We start from the raw sequence: 26,571 nt of genomic DNA on the forward strand, positions 1-26,571 counted from the left end.
TAAGTTACCGGTGCATGGTCAGGGGAACCGAAAAAATCTCCATTTACCCAGGTTCAAATACAAACTAAATTTCTAACAACAATTAAGAAGGAAAGAGGGGAGGACCTTAAGAGAGAAGGCTACAGACATACTGTGGACACTCTACCCCCACACCCCTCCTCCCCTTCACTCCTCCCCCCGCCTCCCCCGCTCCCTCCTTTCCTCCCCCCAAGGAAATGCCTAGAGCACCGAGTCTGTGCTGACGTCCAGCTCCTGGAGGGCTCAGCCTGCGCAGTGCGGCCACCAGAGGGGACCCGTCTGCAGAGTGGGAGGCAGAACAAGCCTCCCAGGGCAGCTGGATGCCCACCTGGCCCCAAAGCCATCCTTCAGCCTCCCGCGTACCCCTTCTGAAGGGGAACCAGTGTGGTTTCCGCCCAGCCCAGCTGCCTGCCTTGGGAGGCGGCAGAGGCTGTCGCCCTCTGCTGGTCCGTTCCTGTTACTGCAGAAAGTCAGAGTCACCCTGCCACCCAGCCCTTGCCCACCGGGAGCCAGCCCAGCACATCATTCCCATTTCACAGGTGAGAACCAGGCCTCGGCGCTTCCCTCGGCTGGGATGGAGCAGAGCTGGATTGGGAATCAGGAGGTCTCTGCAGCTGATGTGTGCACTTCCGGCTGATCACGTGGCCCTGCCCCCTGTTCACGTGCCACTTCCCCATTTTCACGAACCCAGGAGGCTCCAGGGCCCTCTGTGTATTTGTACCTGTGGCTTCGTCCCTGCATTACCCTGCAGAGAGGTTGCAAGATATATATTCTTTTTATTTTAAAAAATGTTAATTAAATGCCCAAATTTATTGAGAGGAAGGGAACACCATCATTATGAGTTTAAAACCCTGGAACCCAAGTGATGTCATCAGTATAGTATACTGTGTGTTCACTACCCCAAGTCAAGTCTCCTTCCATCACCATTTAAACCCCTTTGACACTTTCCTACCTTCCCTCCTATCTCCTTTCCCTCTGGTAATTACCATACTGTTGTCTATGAAATGGTTTTTTTTCCTCAATCCCTTTACCTTTTTTCACCCAGTTCCCCTTCTCCCCTCCCCTCTGACACCTGTACTTTTCTAATAAGCTACATGGAAAACATATTTTGTTTAATAACCAAATTCCACTGTTATCCTGTGCTTTTGGGGTGGGGTTCCCAGGTGTAGAAAGCTGAGGTGAAACAAAATTGCTCTGCATTGGAAATGTATGTGAACTGCACCCCCATGTTCATTGCTGCATTGCTTACAATAGTCAAACCATGTAAACCACCTAGGTGACCACCAATAGATGAATGGATAAAGAAAACATGGCATATATACATATAGCGGACTATTATTCAGACATAAAAAGGAAATCCTGCCATTTGCAACAACATGGATGAACCTTGAAGGTATTATGCTAAGTGAAATGAGTCTGACAGAGAAAGACAAATACCAAATGATTTCACTTATACATGAAATCTAAAACAAAAACAAAACCACACAGAAACACAGATACACACACACACACACACACACACACACACACACACACACACACACACAAACTCATAGATAGAGAACAGATTGGTGGTTGCCAGAGGAAGGGATGTGTGTGTGCATGAAATGGGTGAAGACAGTAAAAAAATAAAAACTTCCAGTTATAAAATAAATAATTCCTGGGGATATAATGTACAGTATGGTAACTGTAGTTAATAATATTGCATTGCATATTTAAAAGTTGCCAAGAGAGTAAATGTTATAAGTTCTCATTACAAGAAAAAAAAACTGAATTATGTGTGATAGATGTTAGCTAAACTTATTATAGTAATCAGTTTTCAATTATGTGATACACCTAAAACTAATACAATGTTATATGTTAATTATCTGTCTTCTATATCTATCTATACTATTATCTAATCTAATAAAAGAGAAACATGCAAATTGACCGTACCTCCGCTATGCCCAAGCCACGCCCACCAGCCAATCAGAGTGACTATATGCAAATTAACCCAACCAAGATGGTGGCTGGCAGCCACGTAGCTGGAGCAAGCAGGAGGCTTGGTTGCCCTGGCGATGGAGGAAGCCAAGCTTCCCGCCTGCCCTGGCTGGCTGTGGCCTCTGCTCAAGGCAACAAAGTTTCAATTATAGAAGATAAATAAATCCCAGATATCTGCTTCCAGCCAGCCTCCACTGGGAGCTTGGGTGGCTGGGGGCCGTGGCCAGCCTGCAAACAGCCATCAGCTCCTCACCCAGGATGGCTACACCCTCATGGGGTGAGGGTCCCTGCTGGGGGGCTTGGCCAGCCTGAAAACAGCCATCAGCCCCTCACCCAGACTGGCCAGGCACCCCAGCAGGACCCCACCCTGAAGGGGATGTGGCCAGCCTGAAAACGGCCCTCAGCCCCTCATCCAGGCTGGCCAGGGACCCCCACCCTGAAGGGGCTGTGGCCAGCCTGCAAACAGCCATCAGCCCCTCACCCAGACTGGCCAGGCACCCCAGCAGGACCCCACCCTGAAGGGGATGTGGCCAGCCTGAAAACGGCCCTCAGCCCCTCATCCAGGCTGGCCAGGGACCCCCACCCTGAAGGGGCTGTGGCCAGCCTGCAAACAGCCATCAGCCCCTCACCCAGGCTGGCCAGGCACCCCAGCAGGACCCCCACCCTGATCCGGGACACCCTTTAGGGCAAACCAGCTGACCCCCACCCATGCACCAGGCCTCTATCCTATATAATAAAAGGGTAATATGCAAATTGACCCTAACAGCAGAACGATTGGGAATGACTGGTCACTATGACACACACTGACCACCAGGGGAGCAGATGCTCAATGCAGGAGCTGCCCTGTGGGGTCAGTGTGCTCCCACAGGGGGGGCTCTGCTCAGCCACAAGCCAGGCTGACGGTTGCCAGTACAGCAGTGGTGGTGGGAGCCTCTCCCGCCTCCTCAGCAGCGCTAAGGATGTCCGACTGCAGCTTAGGCCTGCTTCCCTGCTGGCAAGTGACATCCCCCAAGGGCTCCTGGCCTGCAGAAGGAATGTCTGACTGCCCAGCTTTAGGCCCCAATCCCCCCAGTGAAGCAGCCCTAAGCCAAGAAGGGGGGCCATCCCCCTAAGGGGTCCCAAGACTGTGAAAAGGGCACAGCCCGAGCTTGAGGGGACCCCCCCGAGTGCACAAATTTTTGTGCTTCGGGCCTCTAGTATATATATAAAACCCTAATATGCAAATAGACTGAACAGTGGAACAACCGGTCACTATGACGTGCTCTGACCACCAGGGGGCATGTGTGGAACATGGTGGGCGGTGGCAGCAGGCGGCAGAGCACAGAACATGGCGGACATCAGCCACAGCAGGATGGTGGAGCAGGTGAGCGGGGAGCCAGACCAAGGTGGGGCTCCGGTCGCTGTTATCAGGGCGAGCCTCTGGTGGTTACTGAAAATTCTTTGCTCCTGCGCACCATGGTCCTGCCCGGTGGTTGCACCTGCTGCCAGTGCCAGCCCCACTCCCACCTACTGCCGGTGCCAGAGCTGCCACTCATACCACTGCCAGTGCCTGGTGCTGGCCCCAATCACTCAGCGCCATCAGTGGGTGCTAGCGGCAGCTGCCAGCCATGATCACATATTAGGGCTTCTCCACTTCCCCCTGCTCCTGAGGGGCAATTGGGGCCTGCAGCCGCCACTTGCACCTGCTGATGGTGCCGGTCCTGCTGGCACTGGCCCCAGTCGCTCCGTGCCATCAATGGGTGTGAGCAGGGCCAGCACGGTCAGCACGTGGGAGCCTTGGTGGTGGGAGTGGGGCTGCTGGGAGAAAGGGGACTGGGGGCCGCGGCGGGAGATGACCACACTCGCCTGGGGTGAAGGACCACACAGGGTAGCGCCCAACCTTCAGTGGAGGGAAAATCCAAAATAATAAAAGCTTTTTACTGGACAACATTTTAAAACCTTTGTTGTGGACATTTTCAAACACATATAAAGGTAGAAAAGTAGAATAAAGAATCTCCACCTACCCATCATTCAACTTTGACAACCTGGGGTTCATTTTTTAAAAAGTTTATGTAATTTCCCATGAAGTAGTATTTAAAGACACAAGAACTGTTGAGGGATTCAATGTTTTTTAATGGCAGTTATCTTACAGACTAGAGCTGGAAACATAACTCTTTCAAAATTAATTGGAAATAAAAATGTTTTGAAGCCATTTGAAACCATATAATTAATTGCATTAATTTCTAATATTTGAGGTGAGATAGCACTTAATAAATGCAGCATTTCATTCCAGTATTTTTCTTTCACCACAATTGAAATTTTACCTGTAAGAATCAGAGAAAAAAAGAAAAAAAAAAGAACAAATGAATGAAAAATTAGGATTTATTGGTCCCATCTTTCTTTATATGATTTTGTTCCAAATATCAAAACTTCTATTCCACCCCTACTATACTGCCCAATTTCTACTTATTTAGAATCAACATCAAACAATGGCTCCTGGTTCAATACAATTTATTAGGAAGAGTCATGACCACCAGTTAAGAATTAGATGAGCCTCCTAGGTTAGGGATTCAATTTGTTTTTTGGCTGAAACTTGTGTTCACTTTTTCATCCACAATATTTATTAAGTGCCGACTATGTGTCAGGCACTATTGCTAGGTGGTTGAGTGAACCAACGGAATGCTCTGTAGACGGCCATAGTTCACTTCTGTTACCAAATGACAACGAATCACCAAACATGTGAAGATAATAGTATCTAAAAAGCAGAGAACCTAAAATAATATTTTTCACGATGACTAGACCAGTCTACTGCCACATTCTAATTCCTTAAGGGCTACTTTGGCATCAAATTCTGAGTCAGGTTGGTAACATAGGCCTTTAGAAAAGCATCCCTGTTGCCCTGGCAGATGTAGCTCAGTTGGTTGGGCATCATCCTATGCATTGAGAGGTCACTGATTGGATCCCTGGGCAGAGCACCTGCCTGGGTTTCGGGCTCCATCCCCAGTAGGGGGCATGCAGGAGACAGCTGACTGATGTTTCTCTCTGGTCAATGTTTCTCTCTCTCCCTCTCCCTTCCTATCTCTCTCAAATCAATAAAAACTTTATTTTTTTTAAAGCATCACTGCTTGGGAAGAGAGATAATAGTCAATTCTTAGGAGGTAGGGTATAATGATAAGAAAACTCTCCATCTTGACTTTGCTTGAAAGTGAGTTAAGCACTTCGGTCATTGAGGGAAGCCGTTTAAAACAATCAGAAGGCATGCCCTAGCCCAGTGATGGCGAACCTATGACACGTGTGTCAGAGGTGACACGTGAACTAATTTTTTTGGTTGATTTTTCTTTGTTAAATGGCTCTTAAATATATAAAATAAATATCAAAAATATAAGTCTTTGTTTTACTATGGTTGCAAATATAAAAAAATTTCTATATGTGACACAGCACCAGAGTTAAGTTAGGGTTTTTCAAAATGCTGGCACGCCGAGCTCAAAAGGTTCGCCATCACTGCCCTAGCCAGTGGTCGGCAAACTCATTAGTTAACAGAGCCAAATATCAACAGTACTTCTTCAAAATAAACTCGCCCAGGCTGAAAACCGACTTCTGCGCATGGGCCACGAAGTGTCAATCGCACTGTACGTGCACCCGCACGTGGTATTTTGTGGAAGAGCCACACTCAAGGGGCCAAAGAGCCACATGTGGCTTGCGAGTCGCAGTTTGCCGACCATGGCCCTAGCCTGTTTGGCTCAGTTGATAGAGAGTCGGCCTGTGGACCAAAGGGTCCCAGGTTCAATCCCGGTCAAGGGCACGTACCTTGGTTGCAGGTTCCTTGGGCCCTGGCCCTAGTTGGAGGCAACCAATAGATGTGTTTCTCTCACATCGATGTTTCTCGCTGTCTTTCCCTCTCTCCTCCACTCTCCCTAAAAATCAATGGAAAAATATCCTCAGGTGAGGATTAACAAAAAATAAAATTTATTTATTTATTTATTTGTTTATTTTTTTAAAATATATTTTACTGATTTTCCACAGAGAGGAGGGGAGAGGGATAGAGAGTCAGAAACATCGATGAGAGAGAAACATCAATCAGCTGCCTCCTGCACACTCCCCACTGGGGATGTGCCCGAAACCAAGGCACATACCCCTGACCGGAATCGAACCTGGGACCCTTCAGTCTGCAGGCCGACAGTCTATCCACTGAGCCAAACCAGCCAGGGCAATAAAATATATTTATAAAACAAGCAGAAGGCAAATACTAGGACAATAAAATGGCACTAAAAGTGAAACACACTGAAGCATGGTTCATGAAGAGGACATTACTTTGTGCTGCAGGTGGCAAACATAGCTTAGAGAGAGCACCAACCGATCATACACGTGAATGCACCATCCTGACCAAGGACTTTTACAGAGAATAGCCATTTCCATGTGAAAGCTAAACTCTGACTGCAAATGTTACGGGGATTGGCAGAAGAAATTGAAAGACGGGACTGGATAAGCCACTGCCCTCTTGCCTGAGAGAAATAGGAAGAAGTGAGGAGATTAAAAATGTGATCAGGCATTTTGGATAACTCAGAGAATTGTCCACACATAATTTATAGAGACCAAAAGAGTCTCCTACCACCTTGGAGAATGAATTACTGTTTTAATACTGTGGTACTGATAAGAACACATAAGTAGGTACATTCACACAGCATAGCATCTCAGCTGGTTACTGTTGGTGGCAGTGCCTTGAGATCCAGGCTTAGACAGATGAGTATTCGGTCATGCACATATCTCTACCACCTTAGGTTATGGGGTATCTAAGATGGGCATGGTTTATTTGGTGCATCACACGGCCACTCCTGTTGTGGCAGACACCTTTAAAACGTCACACAATTCCTATGCAACTGGGCTTAGTCCTTTCCATCCAGGCTCTGGAAAGCTGGCTACTAACTGATGGGTGTAGACTGGCAATTAAACATCACTTGCCCTCCATCTGTTAAGGGGTATCTCATGTCTCTGTGAGACAGTACCAAGGAAATAAAAGATGGCTTTGAAATTTTATTTTGATACTCATAAATCAGGAATTCCCACCAACATACCAAACATCTTTAAAAAGCATTCATTTCTTTTCTTTTTTCAATATCTCTCTTGAGTTGACAAAGGACGCACTGAGGGAAACACATCAGCATTAGGGAGTCGTTGCAAATGGATCCCTGTTAAAAACACAAACAGACAGACACATGAGTCCGCATGTAGTCTATAAACACAGTCACACAATTTCCTGCATTTGTATAGCTTTTCCAACCTCTTTAAAACATACATTTGGTCACTTGTCATGAGGATTCTGTGACATTATCCCCACTTTTCTGATGACCCAGAGAAGTTAAAAGACTTGCTAGGATCACATAGCAAATGGGTGGCAGTGCTTGGTCTTTCTGGAATGGCTCCCTTTAAAGCAAGTGGTGCAATGCACCCATTTTTCTATAGTTGGTGAGCAGTGACAGACCAAGCCTCCTCTTGAATCCCTCAGCCATTTTCATTGGCATCTCTCATGTTCTGCAAGGGAGAAAGTCCGAAGTGAGAGAGGGACATATAGTTATGAGGGGAAAGAAAGAAGGGAACGAATGATGTTTGGAAAAGCCATACATGGGCTGCTTTCAAAGTTCTGAGGGCCCTCTCTCTGGCAGAGTCCAGGTGGGCCCTCACTGACCCTCTGGTAGAGATGCCCTTGGAGGAACCCTGCTTTGTGTGGGAGGCACTGGGTGATCTAGGGGGCTCTAGTCTGACAACCAGATTCTATGATGGTGTGACTTGATGGATTGAAATAATTTTGAGCTCCATTTTTTTTTGATAGCACGAATTTTTTAAAAAGTGTTGAGTAAATACAATTCCCAATTTGTAGTGTGAGCAGAGAGAAAATGAGGAAGAAAGAGATAGCTATGGCAGATTGAGTTTATAAGGGTTAGGAGCTCCTAAATGTTGAGATTATGCGTGCTCTATTCTTTTTTTAAAATCCTCACCCAAGGATATATTTTCCGTTGATATTTCAGACAGAGTGGAAGGAGGCGGGGGATGGGGGGAGAGAAACACATCGATGTGAGAGAAACACATCAATTGGTTGCCTCCTGCACATGCCCTGACCAGGGCTGGGGATTGAACCCACAACTGAGGTATGTGCCCTTGACCGGGAATCGAACCCAGGACCCTTTGGTCCTCAGGCCAATGCTCTAACCACTGAGAAAAACTGGCCAGAGCAAGTGCTCTATTTTTTATGAAAAATTTTCTATTGCTACAGTGATTTTGATTCTCATCTACCAGAGTAAGCATGTGGGGAAAAAGGGGACAAATGAATAGCAGTGTTAAAACTCGTCTAAAGTTGTGCCCCTTGTCAGAGGGAGGAACAGATATTCAGCCTGAAGATAATTCAGTCTTGTAGCCTTCTCTTTTTCCCTGATAAATAATCCACAGTTTCTTTAATCTTTCCTCATAGGACTTGTACTTTTCAGTCTTTAATTCATTATTTACTATTTACTTTTAAAAATCTTTTAAACCTTCATTAAACCACCATTATGCCACAAAGAAGAAAACATTCTCATTAGTAATGAGACAGTATGTCTATGCCTTGTCTATTTACCTCAGATTGTTTTTAAAACATTATATATATATATATATATATATATATATATATATATATATATATACATTTTTTTCCATTGATTTCAGAGAGAGTAAGGGAGAGGGAGAGAGAGATAGAATTATGAATGATGAAAGAGAATAATTGATCAGCTGCCTCCTATATGCCACCTACTGGGGATCGAGCCTGCAACCCAGGCATGTGCCCTGACCAGGAATCGAACCATGACCTCCTGGTTCATGGGTCAATGCTCAACCACAGAGCTACACTGGTCGGGCTCAGGTAGTTTTTAGGGGGGAAAAATCCCACTATTATTTGCTGAGAAACCTAGGGAAACTTATAGAAAACACAACCTGATTCTAAGTCTGTTTCATAATATACATATAGAGACTATAGAGAAGAAAAAATGTTCCTTTTTCAAAGAAAGAGGAAATGAACTACAGGTTGACATCGTGTTGAAGTTAATAAGGGATACAAATGCCTTGAGGGGAATAGTTTCTTGGGAAATGGGTGCCAGAAACAAAGACTCTGCATTCACCACTCTGCTTGGTTAAACTGGACTAGTACTTCTCTGATTAAAAAGGGTCTTGTTATCAGCACTTACAGATGCATTGATTGAGCGAATAAATGAATGACTTGTGGTACATGGTTGCCCACACATCTACGCAGGAAGGCAGGATGATCAAGTGGGAGAAACCAGACATTTGGAGTTAGAATAAACCAGCATTTCCATGTTCTGTGACCTTAAGCCTGTCTTACCCCTGGTTTCCATACCTATAAAGTGGAGACCACAGTCTTGATGCCATAAAAAGTTTTTAAGTAGTAAATGAGCAATTATATGTCAAAATCCTATCCCAGCAGATGGTAGCTGTTTCCTTTCTCCTTCTCTCCAGCAGAGGCTGTGCCCTCCTTGACCTAAGGCAGTAGTTCTCAACCTTCCTAATGCCGCGACCCTTTAATACAGTTCCTCATGTTGTGGTGACCCCAAACCATAAAATTATTTTTGTTGCTACTTCATAACTGTAATTATGCTGTTATGAATCGTAATGTAAATATGTGATATGCAGGATGTATTTTCATTGTTACAAATTGAACATAATTAAAGCATAATGATTAATCACAAAGACAATGTGTAATTATATATGTGTTTTCCGATGGTCTTAGGTGACCGCTGTGAAAGGGTCGTTCAACCCCCAAAGGGGTCGTGACCCACAGGTTGAGAACCGCTGGTCTAAGGAATGCTGTATTGGCTGGTCCACGAAGGGAGGGGCCCATCAGTCAGAGGCTGCATTGTAGCAGCCCCAGGAGAGTTTGCACAGATGTAAACAGGAAACAAAGCAGGAAGCACAAATTAGTCCTAGGACTTACTTGCCATTATATACATATACATTGATTTCAGAGAGGAATGGAGAGAGAGATAGAAACATCAGCCATGAGAGAGAATCATTGCTTGGCTGCTCTTGCATGCCCCCTACTGGGGGTTGAGCCTGCAACCCGAGCCTGCAATGTGCCCTGACTGGGAATGTGAACCCTGACCTCCTGGTTCATAGATCACCGCTCAACTCCTGAGCCATGCCGGCTGGGTTTTACTCACCATTTTAAAGGTCTGTTACAAGGAGGAAGATACACTGTCTATAAATACACTTATTTAATGTATGCCAAGAATTCTGTCATAGAATCCTAGACCTAGAAATGACTTTAGAATCATCTTGTGCAACTTCCTCATGACAGACGAGAAAACCAATGCGGCCAAATGATTTCCCAGAGTCAAAAAATTAGCTATTTGCTGAGCTGAACCCAGAACTTTTATCATATAGAGTCCAGCTAAGTGCTCCTTCTCTTATACCATTTTGGGGTTAGGGGCCACTTTGAGAAATCCACTCACACCCATATACGTAACTACAAACACATGACACTTTGCCTGTAATGTTAGGAAGTCCACAGTTCAAAGTTAAGAACTCCCATGTGTTATCTGCCTTGTGAGTGGCACGCATGAGAGCTGCAAGGAGTGCTGAGAGTCAGGTGCTGAGCAAGCACAGGGGAGAAATGGAGCCAGGCCTGAACCCAACCCTGCCCTGGGAAATCAGCTGAGTCATGTTCTGAGATAAGAACAAAAATGATAACTGTTATTTATTGAGCACTATCACTTTCCAGGCTCTGCGCTAAGCCTTTTCCATGCATTATCTTATGTGACCTTTACTACACCACCCTAGCGAAGGCATCCTTTTGTCAGCGAGGGAGCCAAGGTTAGGAAGATTAAAAACTTGCTCTCCCCCCATGGGAGCAATGCCTGGGGCAGAGGTTAAGTTTTCAGGAGCAAGAACCCATCATATCAGTCTTTGTTTAGAACATGTCAGTGACTTCCCAGTTCACTCAGAGTAAACGTTCTTATAGCCTCCAAGGCCCTTGCTAATGCTCTGGCATCATCTTCTTCTATTCCATACCCCCACACACTCTATTCCTATCCCCCACTCCACAATTGCTTCTGGATAGAACATTCCAGCTAAATTCTACTTCAAGGCCTCAGATCTATCTCTTTCTTCTGCCTGGGCCTTTTTCAGGCCTTTTCTGACTGAGGTCTTTCCTGATAGCCCTATTTAAAATTAGAAACTTCAACGCTCTTCCTCTTCCTTGCTTTACTTTTCACTGTAGCACATCACTATCCTATATATTTTACTTTTACTTAGTTATATTGTAACTATCTCTTCCCATTAGAGTGTAAGCTCTGCCATTGGCAACCATCATAATAGTAACTGATGCAGGCAAGAATCTTCAATGAATGTTAGAACTAGTGGGTGAAAGTTTGATGAAGAACAGGATATTTACATCTCCCACAAGATCCTATCTATATATGTAAAACCCTAATATGCAAATAGACCGAACAGTGGAACAACCGAACAATGGTCGCTATGATGTGCGCTGACTACCAGGGTGCACGCACGGAACATGGCGGGCATCGGCCGTGGCAGGATGGTGGAGCAGGTGAGTGGGGGCGCCAGACCAAGGCGGGGCGCCGGTCGCTGTCATCGCGGGATCCTCTGGTGATTACTGAAAATTCTTTGCTCCCATGTGCCATGGTCCCGCCTAGCACTCACACCTGCTGTCGGCACCCTGTGCTGGTCCCAATCGCTTGGCACCATCAGCAGGTGTGAGGGGCTGCCAGCCTTGATTGTCCCTGAGGGCTTCTCCACCTCCCCTTGCTCCTGAGGGGCGATTGGGGCAGCAGCCACCTCTTGCCCCCACTAACGGCGCCGACCCTGCTGCTGGCGCTGGCCCCAATCCCCACTAAGGGCGCCGACCCTGCTGCAGGACCGGCATGATCAGCACGTGGGAGTGGCGGTGGGAGGGGGACTGTCAGCAGGCAGGGGACCCAGGGCCGTGGCAGGAGGGGCTGGGCGGGAGCACGGAGGATGGGCTGAGACCTGCCCCTGTGCCCACCGCAGCCTCGAGGCCCACAGTTCCTTTCAAGGTGCATGAATTCATGCACTGGGCCCTAGTCCATTATAAAGAGGAAAATAGCAACTTTATAGTGGACGGTCCTGGCAGACACTATCTTAACCAAGTGTAACATCACACATAATGGGGTAAGTGGATGTCATGTGCTTCCTGATACAATGTATGGCAAACACAGCTCAGCTTCTGTGGAGTTTCTGCCAAAAGTGTACAACCTAATTATGGGAAAACAGTTGACAAACCAAGCTGAGGGATAGTCTACTGGTCTATGTTACTTAAAAAACAACAACAAAAAAGAACAAAGAAAGACTGAGAAACTGTTTCTTATTGTATGAGACTACAGAGGTGTGACAACTGAATGCAATGTGTGATCCCAGGTTGCTTTTATTTTCATCTAAAGGATGGTGTTGGGATAATTGGTAAAGTTCTACTAAGATCCACAGATTAGCTACTAGTATTGTATCAATGTTAAATTCCTGATTTTGATCATTGTTTCATGGTTATATAAGAAAATGTCCTTGTTTTTAAGAAATACACTGAAAAAGATGTAATAGTGCATCAAGTTTGTAATCTATCCTCAAATGACTCAGGGGAAAAAAATAGATAAGGTAAAGAGAAAAATAAAACAAGTGTGGCAAATTTTTACTGCTTGGGGAATCTGGGCAAAGGGTTTTCAGGAAGTCTTTGTACCATTTCTGCAACTTTTCATTAAGTCTGAAATTATGTTGAAAGGGCTTAAAAAAATAAAAGAACGTAAACTCCATGAAGACAAGGATTTTGATTTCCTTTATTCACTGACATGTCTCTAGCATCTGCAACGGTAATTGGCATGTTCTATGTACTCAGTAAATCCCCACTGAATAATGAACATCAGCCTATGATTTAACAAGGTTCTGGGTGCTCAGTGGTCCCTTTTCCATGCATGAATGCTCCCTTACGAGTTACCAATGAGGCAAGCGGGACAGCATGGAGAGGATGCCCTGAGCTCTCCTTACCCAAGGCTCTGTGAGAAACCTTCAGGGCCCATGTGACTCTGGGTAAAGCCAGGAGAGGCTAAGGGTCCCGTGCTGGCCTCTGGCCCTCACCTACTCACCACCAGCAACTTTTTCGGACACATCTACTGGATCAATTAAATATTTTATTATAAATATATCCCAAAGAATAGATAGCCACACTGCCCCTGTCAATCACTTTAGAGGTTAGGATGGTGATGGAGAAAAGACTAGGTCAAGGCATGAAGGTGAGGAGGGGAATCATGGATTAAGGAAAGCCCTCGGGTGTCCGGGCTAAAACCACCTCCCGTGGACCCTGGGGTGACTCACCGGGATGCCGTATCGAGTCCGATACAAGGTCCTCATGGCGACAGATGCTCCACATAAGCAGCATTCGTCCATGTCAGAGGCAATCTGACACGAAAGGCACAGAGGGAAGAAAGTCCCGCAGAGGCCTGAGTGAGAGTAAAACCACACAGGGGAGTTGGTGCAAGTCATCGTGGTTTCCACCAAATCACCCGCTTTCCAATAGGTGCTTGCCCGGGAACTGGCCTTCAGACCCTCTGAGAACACAGTGTGGTCCCTGGCTCCTTACGTACCGCTTCTGGGCCCGACTGTCCCGAGACTGGGAAAAATGTGCCTGTCATAGCATCAGGTCAGATTTGATTGTAAAGGCTTCTGCCTTGTCAAACTGAGCATGTAAAACTGATCTCTCTGTTCCCGGCCACGTGTGTGTAGGACGTTTGTGGTGTCAGGAGGTCTGAAAAGCCCTCTGAAAACGTGGGAGGGTGTTTAGGGTCAGAAAGGGGAGAGTGGAGAAGTCCTTAGTGCCAAAATGAGAAATGCAATGGGGAATACGTTTTAGATGGTCATGCAGGCAAAGAGCAGAGCCCTGTTAGCGACAGGAGGACGGAAGCAAGCAGAAGTTAAGGGATAGTAGCACAGAAATGTTAAAGAGCTTACTGCTATCTCACTTTAAGGAATCTGCCTAAGACCAAAAGTGGGCCTAAGGAAATGGCAACAAACAGGAAAGGTTCTCAAACATGCTCTGAGTGAAAGTCTATTTTGGAAAGCTCTGAGGTGGGTTTTTTAAAAATATATTTTTATTGGTTTCAGAGAGGAAGGGAGCGGGAGAGAGAGAAATAGAAACATCAATGATGAGAGAGAATCACTGATCGGCTGCCTCCTGCACAACCCCTGTGGGGATCGAGCCCACAACCCTGTCATGTGCCCGTGACCAGAATTGAACCCGGGACCCTTCAGTCCGCAGGCCGACGCTCTATCCACTGAGCCAAACCAGCTAGGGCTGAGGTGGAGTTTGGATAATGCTGTACCCCAAATAAGATAAGAAAGTCCTTGGTTTTTTTTGATTGATTTACACAAAAGGCTATCTCTAATGAACTTGGAACCTCCATCATGTACCAAAAAATAAAAATAAAAATAATTTAAAAATAAGGAGGCTGTTTCTCAGAGACACTGGAAAGATGCTCCACACAGGGCATCTGCAGCTCATGTGGCAATAGACTCTGAAATAAGGACAATTTTCTCATGCAAAAGCGTGGTTGGTCGTGCAAAATAATGATGTCAGTAAAATAAAAATTCTACACTGCTTGCTGAAATGGGACAGCCACAAGCGTATCACTGAAAGCCGGAAAGCATAGTCAACTTCTTAGGAAAGGATGAGGTAAATAGAAAACTGGAGAAGCATGTCAAGAACATGGTGAGCCTGGCTGGCGTGGCTCAGCAGTTGAGTGTCGACCTATGAACCAGGAGATCACGGTTTGATCCCCGGTCAGGGCACATGCCCGGGTTGCAGGTTTGATCCCCAGTGTGGGGCGTGCAGGAGGCAGTCAATCAATGATTCTCTCTTGTCATTAATGTTTCTATCTCTCTCTCCCTCTCCTTTCCTCTCTGAAATCAATAAAAATATATTTTAAAAAAAGAACATGGTGATACTACAGAGGTGAGACATTTAAAAAGAGGTGATTGATCTAAACAAGGATCACACACTCAAGGCCAGGCAGGTAAAATAAATGAGTGAGGTAGGTTGGAAAACCCCCAAAACAGTGGATGGTGAACATAAATATGGCAAACTGTGGAGCGAGAATCCTTTTTTAAGGGCTTGGCTCATCCTCAGCCGCAGCTGACGGACCTCTGCCACGTGAGAATGGGGACTCATCTTTCCAGATTTTCCTCATTTTCAAGAGAAGCTGGACATCTAGATCGAAAAGCTGGATTTTTGTGTGAAATCTGATTTTTCGATGTTTGCTACTATATTAAAATTAGTACATCAAGAAGGCGCAACATGTACAGGACAAAAACAAACAAACAAAACACACCTGGTGGCTAAATCCACCCAGGGCTTGTGACTTCTGAGTTAGAGAGTGACACATGGAAGGATAAATAAACACAGTGTTTGTTGTGCTAATAATCTGCATAGTTACTAGCAGTCAAGGAGAAAGCAATGGCTGTGTGCACTTACAAATCCCTATGTCGCTGCAGCAGTCAAACGTGCCGGTTTGCCAGTCGCTGGCCGTGGAACCTCCTGCACCATACCTGGGCTGCGTGACAACGGGGTTCATTTTTTAGGATCACTGCGAAGGTCACTGCCTGTAAAACAAAACCAAAAAAGCATTCGTTCCATATAATATAGATACCGGCTGAGAAGGCCTTTCATCTCCTCTCTCCTGTGGAAGGCGGCTCACATGCTCCCAACGTCGCCTAACATTTCCAGGCTGCTATGGATATCTGGGATTTAAAACCATAAAGTTAAGGGGATGAAGGCTTCTCTCTCAGGTTTTCACTCCCCCTTTCACCGATCAGCAAGATTATGTTGTTGTTGTTGTTTTTGCTTTTTTCAAGGCAACCACCCTGAACAACGTCTATTTTGCATTTGAAGTGTTTCTATTGACTAGCAATTATAATCAGTTTTTACAGAGGTATTCCACAGGCATTTTCCCAGTTGTCCCTTAAGAGAACTCTGAGATAGAGTTCTTCACTTTTCCATAAGATTGTTATTAAAACAGATGCTTCCAACGGACGTCAGCGTTCCTGTGTATCTATTAGTGATATCCGGATAGCTAAAGTTTTAATAGAAGGCCCCCGTTACTTAGAAAAAAACAACACTCAGTTTCCTTTGGTGAAGATGTCAGGTCAGAATCTGAAAATAAAAAGAGGCTTCAAGGTCGCGCAGAAAAACCCACTGGCTGAAAAACTACCAGGAAACAGTGTCTCTCAAACAAAGTGGTGCCTGTACTTTTTATATTTCACTCTGCGATCAGGGGAAGTCTCCGAAGCTCTCAAAAGAGAACATGTGTTTGTTTTCACAATTACCAACGTTCAAACTCGCTGCTTGACTATTTCAAATCTGACTATAGTACTGTGTTCTGTAGTCTTGGTCCCCGCTCACTTCTAACACTTCCCTTGACCAGTTGCAAGGGAACCCCATTGCCCCCCATTGTCCTTGGGCTTTGCTGCCTTCAGTTTTCCTCCACTGTGACAACCCCAGTTAACAATTCTATCAACATGCTTCCCTATCCGGGCTGCACACTTAGGTTCATCCTTAGGGCCTGGTTAAAAAGACAGATTCTTGCTTCTGATTGAGTAGCCTGGGGTGGACCCTGGGTGTGTAAATTTTTTAAGAGGCGATTCTGATGCAGCCACTCTGGTGGCTATGGGGACGTGTCATTTCACTCTTTCTAGGTCCTTCCTAATGCATTTTCTTAGCTTTTCACCATGCCCTGCTCCTCTTCCGGGGTGATTCTGTCTACTCAGATCTGTGGCTGTTATCAACTGATTTCTACCAACAGCTGAGTCCTTTAAAAAAGGGACCAAAGTTCTCTCGAATAATAAAGCCAAAGGCACTTTGAACTGCCCTAGAAAGGTGTCTCTAACACTTGTTATCAAGAACTTGCTTTATGACCCAAAGGGACACCAGCCAGCTTGAGGCTATATAATTACGGCCAAAGCCTTCCAGAATCATATTTGAAACTGCAAGATATAGGTAAATATTTAATTAGAATCCAAAGGTCTTTCTTCTCTCTGCTTAATTGGGAGGGTAATGATATCTTTCTTGATAATGCAGGAAAACATTCGGCTATGTGGTAGAGCAGAGACTATTTACCAACAGGAGAAAATAGCAAAGGGTTGACCAGGGACTCCTATCCACGTGCAGTATTGTGGAGAGAATGAATTAGCAGAGAGATCATGGTTAAAAATCCTGAGAATGGATAGTATTGCCTTGTCTAATCAAGTGAATTTAAAGTTGTGCAGGGTAAGGCACAAAGTTTTAAGTTTTTATATAGGAGTCTTTTGTAGTTCTGGTTGTAACAGGGTCTTATTAATTAAAATACTCTACATAACAGATATTTTCTACTGGTTTCTGTCTACAGACATTTTGTCTTAGAACACTGCTGTCGTATTGCTGTTACAGAAAAACCGGACCAGAACCATACAGCGCTCTGAGAGTTTGGAGTTACACTTTATTCACCGTGGCGGGCCTAGGGAAATGAATCCAAATCTAAGCAAAGCTACAAGCAGAACTTCCCTTTTTATAGAAGAGCCAGCCCTTTGTGTGCTTGCTGGCGGTGGCCTTGAAAGCTACACAGTTCTATCCAATTAAAAAATGCACCTGGCATGGCATTGGGTGTATCTAGTCTCTGGCCTACAAGGTCAGACAGCTAAGTTTATCTCCCCAACTATTCAAGCAGCCTAGAAAGCAAAGTTATTTTTTCAGAATAAGAGGCCATCCAGAGAATAGCAGAGAATTCCAAACAGTAGTTTTACAGAATAGGGGTTTTCCTTCACATTGCAAGCTAACATGTATGTTATAACTGAGGAGCTTGTTAAGAATGACACATCCGCCCTGACCAGTTTGGCTCAGTGGACAGAGCGTCGGCCTGCGGACTGAAGGATCCCAGGTTTGCGACCTCTTTACAATATAGGTGAGAAATGAGGCTTGTCTCAAAGACTGAGTGTGGCCCCTTGTCCTCCTCGTAATCGCTTCTCTGTGCTCAGTTTCCATATCTGTGAAATAGGGTATTGACAGAACCTAAGCTTCTGAAGTTGTCAGAAGGACTAAATGAGTCAATATTTGAAAAGCCCTTTGAGTGATATCTGGCATAATGTAAGTGCTTTGTGAATATTATTAAATAAAAAATAAAACGGAAACACAATACTATCCCTCTGCCTACTCGTACTTCCTTTACAGTCTTAGATATTGAATTCAGTTCTGGGGAACTCCACAGCCTTTATTCTTCTTTCCATTGAATCCACCACATCACATGTCCAAAGTGACAGAGTGGCAGGGCTGGGGCTTGAATTCAGTTCTGGGGAACTCCACAGCCTTTATTCTTCTTTCCATTGAATCCACCAATGAGGAATTACAATTCTTAGCCAGTTGAAATGAGCGAGCCCTGCTCAAGAATAAAAGGTAAGGGCTTTCCTAGAATGTCCCTTCTCAGGTAAATTTTGGGAGCTAGACAGTTTGTGACTAACTTTGCTTTCTTTTTATGTAGTTATTTACGTGTTTATGTATATGTACATATTATTTTTAACATCCTGAAAGCACTCAAAAACTTGCCTTAGAGTTCCACAATACAGGTTTAGAGGACTGGTTCTCAACCAGAGACGATTGTAACTTCCAGGAGACATACGGAAATATCTAGAGACATTTTTGGTGTCATAACTGGGGGTGAGGTGCTATTTGATCTAGTGGGTAGAGGCCAGGGATGTTACTAAACAACCTGCAAAGCACAGAACAACCTCCACAACAAAGAGTTTTCTAGTCCCAAATGTCAACAGTGCTGAGGTGAGAAACCGTGGTGTAGAGAACATCAACCTTTAGGATGGAGCCTAAAGGTTGTCTAGTTTCCCAGCAGATGCATAAGTCGTGTCTACAATAGGCCTGAAAAGCAGTCCCTGTGAGGAATGAAAACTAACACGTCACTTCTTAGTTCAGAAATGTTCAAAATGCAAACACTGGAACTCAGGAATCATTCTGTGACTCTGGGATCCCCCACGGATTCATTCACATCCTGCTCTGAAATTCCTCTCCTGTGTGGCAAGTCCTGTGGCTAGTCCTACCACCATGCTTGCCTCTTTTACTTCTGCTTACTGTTCCCAAGTCAACAGTTTAACCTATCCAGTTCTACCATTTTTTTTCTCTTTAAGTAAACTTTTAATTGAAGAGCAATATACAGGTAGGGCAAAAGTAGGTCTACAGTTGTGAGTACACAAAACACAGTTTATTCTTGTATTGTTATTTATTAATTACTAGAGACCTGGTGCACGAAAATCGTGCATGGGGGGGGGGGCAGGTTTTCCCTCAGCCTGGCCTGCACCCTCTCCAATCCGAGACCCCCCGGGGGATGTCCGACTGCTGGTTTTGTCCCTGCGGGATCGGGCCTAAACCGGCAGTTGGACGTCCCTCTTGCAATCCAGAACCACTGGCTCCTAACTACTCACCTGCCTGCCTGATCGCCCCTAACCCCCTCTGCCTGCCTGCCTGGTCACCTCTAACAGCCCTTCCCTGCTGGCCTGATTTTGCCCCCAACTGCCCTCCCTTGCTGGCCTGGTCACCCCTAACTTCCTCCCCTGCCTGCCTGGTCACCTCTAACAGCCCTCCCCTGCCAGCCTGATCTCACCCCGAACTGTTCTCCCCTGCTGTCCTGATCGACCCTAACTGCCTCTGCCTTGGCCGTCACCACCGTGGCTTTGTCTGGAAGGAAGTCAGACATCTGGAAGATGGCTGGTCAACCCGATCTAATTAGCATATTACCCTTTTATTAGTATAGATAGTATTACTTATTTGTATTATAACTGTAGACCTACTCTGCCCACCCCTGTGTATACAGTAAAGTGCAGAAGTCATAAACATGATTGATGAGCTTCTACAAAGTGAAAAATTCTTGTAACCACAACGTGACCCAAGGACTAGGCCATTTCCAGAACCCCAGGAACCCTCCTTACCCTCCTAGGGAGCCTTACGCTCTGCCCAAAGGCAACCTCTGTCCTCGAACACCAGAGGCTCATTTTGCCTGTGTTTACCTAGTTATATACATTATTTATTTTTCTGTGTCTGACTTATTTTGCTCAAAATTATGATTGTGAGATTCAACCATGTTAGATGTAGCAATAATTCATTCATTATTTTTTTTTAAAAATTGACTTTTAGAGAGAGAGGAAGGGAGAGGAAGAGACAGAGAGAAACATCAATGTGAGAGTGAAACATCGATGGGCTGCCTCTTGTACTCCCCCTACCAGGGATCGAGCCCGCAACCTGGGCATGTGCCCTGACTGGGAATGGAACCAGCAACTGTTTGGTGCATAGATGACTCCCAACCAACTGAGCCACACTGTCCAGGGCTAATTCATTCATTCTTATTGCCATATAATACCCTATTATATAGATATACCACAATTTTTTTTATCCACTCTACCATTGTATTCCTTTCAGTTTGGACTATTACAAATAGCATAATGCTGCTATGGATATTCTTGTACATATCTTCAAGTGGACTATGTATGTATTTGTTATGTCTATACCCAGGGGTAGACTGCTGGGCCCTAGGGTTAGTAGATAGTGCTAAACAGTATTCTGAAGTAGTGGTACCAATTTCCACTTCCATCAGTAATGTATGAGAGTTCTAGTTGCTGCACATCCTTGCTAATACTTTGTAATGCCAACATCTTTTTTCTACACATAGGTTGCTAAAGAACCTGGGAAACAGGAGCCTAAGTTTAAGACTGAGGAAAACAGAAATGATGGTTAAATGATTAAATAGACTTGCCATATGTAGGAAAAAGAAAAACAGGATATTCAGTTAAATTTGAATAAGTATGTCTCATGCAAAATTTTAGACATATTTACATTTAAAAGTTATTTGTTCTTTCCTTGACATTCAAATTTCTCTGGGCATTCTGTATTTTATCTGGAGGGTTGGGAGAATGACTGTAGTATTAGTTACCAACGTGGGAGCAGAGGATAACTGCTCCCCATAGTTACAGGAATGGGAAGTGGTGGGGAGAAGCCAAAAACAATGCAGCCTCAGCTTGTACAGGAAGCACTCTCTCACTCCTCCAATAGTGATCAGAGGCCAAAGAACCCAATATTGGCAATGATGGCTTTCTTTCTTTCTTTTTTTTTTAAAAAATATATTTTTATTGATTTTCAGAGATAGGGAGGGAGAAGAAGAGAGACATAGGAAGATCAATGATGAGAGAGAATCATCAATCGGCTGCCTCCTGCATGCTCCCTCCTGAGGATCAAGCTTGCAACTTGGGCATGTGCCCCAACTGGGAGACTAGGAATCGAACCTTGACCTCCTGGTTCATAGGTCGATGCTCAACCACTGAGCAACACCAGCTGGGCAGCAATGATTGATTTATGTCTAACTTATTGTAAGAGTATTTTCTCTGGGAACACACAATTGTTTATTCCTGGATAAAGGAAGGAAAACTCAAGGAGCTTTTTAAGCCTGAATTCTAAGCCAGTTCTGAGAGTTAGTCATTTCTGAAGGTATCTATAAGAGATATATGTGTTAATAAGTTTGTTTGTATTTTCTCTTATTAATCTGTCTTTGGTTACAGGGAACCAGCCAAGATCTTAGAATGGTAGAGGGAAAGTTATTTTCCTCTCCTACAATGTCATTTCTGAAATTTTGTCAAAACAATGAAAACTCTGTTATAAAGAAATTTTAAAAAGATTATGCTTAGTTGAAGGTATGGCATTAAGCAGCACATGACTGTACGTCCTTCCTTTTAGTTTGTGTGCGGGACCGTATTTTCATGAGGATACTCCCAAATGTGGCAGTAAAACCATTTCTCCTACAGTGCAGAGAAGGCTGCTTCTCTTGCTGTTTGTTAGATTGGGATGCAAGTACTCATCTCTCTTAAAAAGTAGTGTATCCAATCATTGTGCTTTAGCTTAGAATTATTATCTGATTAGTAGGTACCCCTACCATGACTCTTGAGTTGCCGTAAAGGAGAGAGAGTTTTTTTTTCTAAGAAAGTTTAATTTGCATTCTTCTAGCTCATCCTACAATTTATTTCTATTTGTATAATTAAAAGTCAAAATACTATTGGTTGAGTGAATGAATATTTTGAATTACCTTTAAAGTCCCAATTTATATGCAAGTATCCTGAAAACCCTCAACTAAAATCAGATTGCTCATTTAAGCAATTATTTATTACCCCAGACTCAAGTCTTTATTCTGTTTCTCTCTTCATATCTTTCTTGAAACTCTGTCTCCAACAGGAGCTCAGCAGAGAGGGACCCCAAAAGTATCACCAACTCCTGAACTTGCAGAGGCTTGGCTCTACCCCATGCTCAGCATATCTAGTAGCAGGTTGTATCCACAACATAGCAGGCCTACAGATGTCTCAGATGTAATATCTTGGCTAAAAGAACCAGAAGACCTATGAAGTACAGCACCTTATTTTAAATCTTTCTGTAACTCAAACTTGAATGGGAAGTGCCTGTCCTTTGAATTATGTGGGATGAAGAGCACTTACCTGGTGATTCAATACAGCTAATGGCTGCCTCTATTTTGGTACAAAACATCTCAAAGGGGCTTGATTTTTATTACTATTATTTTTGATAAGCAGTCAAGTTTGTTAAATGATTTTAAAGTTTGTTTTATTGTGTGTTGGGCGAAGAATCTCCTCTACTCACATCCCCTAAATAGTACTCATGATTGAGTAAAGAGGGTTAAGATAGTGCTGGTCTGTAACCATAGAATCAATGACTGAAACTTCCAGAATATTGCATTTGAGTAGTGTCTGTAATCTTTAACTCAACAAATACCATCCAATATTTTATAAGAAGATAACAAAATCATTGGTGAGTGCTCTAGTTGGTACAGATGAATCTCAAAACATCAATGAAAATACAATTATCTGTTGGCCAGACAACACTTAAATGATGGCCAACTTAATTCAGGAAAAAGGCAGCAGCCTTTACAAACACTTGCTTATAAAATATTTCTTTTCCCCAAAAGCTTCCAGATGTATTCTTCCAGAACAGGGTCTATGCAGTAAGAGGGGCAGCCAGTAAATTCATACACATTTGTCTCCATTTTCACTTCCCCAAGTAAAGCCCAAGTGAGTTTCAATGCAGCGGTTAAGTGCTAATTTTTCAATGAAACTGAAGGCCAACCATGGAGTGCCTGCCCAGGCCTCCTCGGTTTCCTTTGCATTTCGTTAACACATTCAAGTGCTCTTAGGGTTGGTCACCTCTCAGGAGGTAAACTGAGCACAGCCTTTGGGCACTGTTAAAGCTGGCACAAGAAAGTAAAATGAAAGAGAGAAAAATTTGGACAGATATTTAGTTTCCCTCTCCAAATAAATGTAATCCTTGAGAGAGATAAGCACAGTGGTATTGACCTTATTTATTTATGGAGAGATGTGGACCAGTAGCACCCACATGTATGTACTAGTAAGGCCTCTAAAGGTTCCAGTCTGGTCCTGGTTATAATGAACCGTCAGCTGTTTTCAGGTCCCTTGCTTCTGAGCTCCAAAGGGTGCTGGTCATTCATCTATCCTAACACAATGCCTGCTCAATAGGTGTTAAAAACCCCCACAAAACCTCAAAGAATTAACAAGTGTATGAATAAAGCAACTGTAAGTCCCTTAACACAATTTTGGAGTCACTAGACTAGACATCCAAGACATCAGAGATACCACCTCTCACCCCACCTCCCTTTAGGTCTTTATCAAATGTGTTTGCCGTAGGGACCTGGAAGTTAAAAGGAGAAAAAAGAAGCTTCTTCCCCTCCTTTCTTTAAACCGTGCAAGTGAGAAAAGCTAATTATTCCCTCAACAGTGAAAGCGCTGAGATCTGCCTTGGGAATACTGCCGATGATAACAGGCTACACACCAGGAAAGATAATACGAGGCCAGATCAGGATGATTTCAAAACATTGTTTTTGTTATATAAAAGCAAAGACATTTAGAATTAACTTCTGATAACAAAACAATAATAAACCTTAAAATGACTGAAACAGAAATCGTGCCCCTCCCCCAGCAAAACCAATTACAACAGCAAATCTTGAAACCCATTACAAAATAAGAGAGAAGCCAGTCGGAGAAAGACAAGTATCACATGATCTCACTTATATATGGAATCTAATGAACAAAATAATCTGACAAACAAAATAGATCCAGAGACATGGAAGCATGAACAGACTGAGGATTCTCAGAGGGAAGGGAGTGAGGGAAGAGAAGAGATCAACCAAAGAACTTACATGCATATAGGCATAACACATGGACACAGACAATAGTGGGGTGAAGGCCTGGGGATGGGATGGGAGTGGGTCAATGGGGAGGAAAGGGGACATCTGTAATACTTTCAACATTAACGATAAATTTAGAACAACAACAACAAAAATGGAAAAAAAATAAGAGAGAAACTTCCTAGAAGGAATTTAGAATATTCTGTTTAAACACTCCAGTCTTAATGGTGATACAATGATTTCTTCTTTAATGATTAAAAACATTATTTTTTCTTCTTAAAGAAAGGGTCTTCTAGTGGCACATTTTAAAGAAAAAGTCACGATATTCACAGACTTAACAATCACTACTGCCAAACTGAATTTAAAAGACACCTGCATGGTGCAGACATGTGAGTTTTTAAGATTACCCTAGAATTTACTCCCACTATTCAATTCTCCCTTGGCTTATGCTAATTACATGGTAAGATTTTATTTGTTCTATTTTTTTTATTAATTTTTTTTTCTTTTCAAAGAGGATAGGAGAGAAAGACAAAAGATTTGCAAAATGGAAAAGGCAACCTGTATTGCAAAAATACTTACCACACAAAGGGTAACTGTAGAGATCAGCAGTCAGGTCAACCACTGGGAGGCTCAGGAACACTGAACTAACTGCTCTGTTGCTTCAGCCTGGGGTTATAATCACCAAGGGTGGAGTTAGGGGTGGGGAAAGTTAGGAGGTGGGCCTGCAGGAAAGAAATCTTGCCAAAATTGTTTGTATTGCCTAAATGGGGCCAATGCTTCTGTACTTAAGAATGTTGACACTACATTTTGTCTAATTGCATTTATTTTATGTGACCATTGGCTGATAACATCTCTCCCAAAGACAGCAAGATTTATTCAGGATTGGGCAAAAACACATTTTATGAGGGTCCAAAGCCTGTATATTTATTTAGGATTTCTATAATTCATTTACTTCCTACGGTATTTAAGGTCCTTGAAACATGCCTTTTTAAAAAATATATTTTATTGATTTTTTACAGAGAGGAAGGGAGAGCGATAGAGAGTTAGAAACATCAATGAGAGAGAAACATCGATCAGCTGCCTCCTGCACACTCCCCACTGGGGATGTGCCCGCAACCCAGGTACATGCCTTTGACTGGAATCGAACCTGGGACCCTTCAGTCTGCAGGCCGACGCTCTATCCACTGAGCCAAACTGGTTAGGGCGAAACATGCCTTTTTGTTGTTTGTTTTTTGTTAATCCTCACCAGAGGATATTTTTTCCAATTGATTTTTAGAGAGAGTGAAAGGGAGGGAGGGAGAGGGAGAGAGAGAGAGTGAGAAACGTCAACGTGAGAGAGACACAACAATTGGTTGCCTTCCTTCCACGCACACCCAGACTGGGGCTAGGGATTGAACCTGCAACTCTTTGGTGCATGGGCTGACGCTCTAACCACTGAGAACACTGGCCAGGACTTGAAACATGTTTTAAAGTAAGAACTAGGCAGCTGGTCTTAGTTAAGTCTCAACAATGCTAAAGAGATAACCAACCTTCCTCTTGCCAGGTTCCTGGGGCTTTTGTTCAAAGCTGATGGCGTGAACAAGGGAAGATATTGAAGGGTTAGGGGAAGAGCAGGGACATGGCCACTAGCATTTTGGAGCCACCTGTCTGGTGCCAGTGTGGAGCCTGAATTCTAAAAGGCCAGACTGACATCAGGGAGCTCCCTCCAGGGGTAACTCCATAGAGCAGTGACGACGAACCTTCTGAGCTCGGCGTGTCAGCATTTTGAAAAACCCTAACTTAACTCTGGTGCCATGTCACATATAGAAATTTTTTGATATTTGCAACCATAGTAAAACAAAGACTTATATTTTTGATATTTATTTTATATATTTAAATGCCATTTAACAAAGAAAAATCAACCAAAAAAAATGAGTTCGAGTGTCACCTCTGATACGCGTGTCATAGAGAGTGCAGGGTGAAGAGGCCTGGGCGGGGATGGAAAGGAGAGAATGGATTTCACAGAGAAATAGGAAATGGCAGTTCTTAGGAAATGGGCAGAGGGATGGACAGGGAATGAATCACTTAATGGATCATTAGATAGGCACATAGTCATGCACTACTGTATATAAAAACCTTAATTGTTTCTGGTTGTGGACAAAACAATGTGTTAGTTTAGCTGAGGTTAAAATGTCCTTCGTTCCTCAGTGTGACTCTAATGAGTTGTATTTTCTTTCATGTGTTTGAACATAAAATTCGAATGACTCACATCACTGAAACTTTGTTTTATCTTCTTCCTGGTTAGACATGTGTGCAGAGGGTGTTGTTCCTG

General features: G+C 43.8%; 1 protein-coding gene across 1 annotated transcript; it reads right to left on the minus strand.

Annotated features, from left to right (window-relative positions):
• Nucleotides 1–4,097: 4,097 nt before the first annotated feature.
• PLAC8 (placenta specific 8) lies at nt 4,098–24,938 on the minus strand. Its single transcript, XM_006084562.3, has 5 exons — nt 24,840–24,938; nt 15,512–15,639; nt 13,360–13,484; nt 7,050–7,163; nt 4,098–4,301 (listed from the first exon to the last, which is right to left on the minus strand). Exons 2-4 carry the CDS (start codon nt 15,609–15,611, stop codon nt 7,059–7,061), a joined length of 330 nt encoding a protein of 109 aa, XP_006084624.1. The 5' UTR covers nt 15,612–15,639; nt 24,840–24,938; the 3' UTR covers nt 4,098–4,301; nt 7,050–7,058.
• Between the last annotated feature and the right edge of the window lie 1,633 nt (nt 24,939–26,571).

This window comes from Myotis lucifugus, unplaced genomic scaffold (genome assembly GCF_000147115.1).
Source record: "Myotis lucifugus unplaced genomic scaffold, Myoluc2.0 scaffold_12, whole genome shotgun sequence".
Lineage (NCBI taxonomy): Eukaryota > Metazoa > Chordata > Mammalia > Chiroptera > Vespertilionidae > Myotis > Myotis lucifugus.

What these genes read in the sequence shown, in the direction of transcription:
- PLAC8 (XM_006084562.3), bottom strand. Translation starts at nt 15,611, where the DNA reads ATGAACCCCGTTGTCACGCAGCCCAGGTATGGTGCAGGAGGTTCCACG. An exon ending in CTGCAGCGACATAGGGATTT is followed by an intron (nt 13,485 to 15,511) that starts GTAAGTGCACAC and finishes ACTCTCACTCAG; the next exon opens with GCCTCTGCGGGACTTTCTTC. An exon ending in GGACTCGATACGGCATCCCG is followed by an intron (nt 7,164 to 13,359) that starts GTGAGTCACCCC and finishes TGTTTTTAACAG; the next exon opens with GGATCCATTTGCAACGACTC.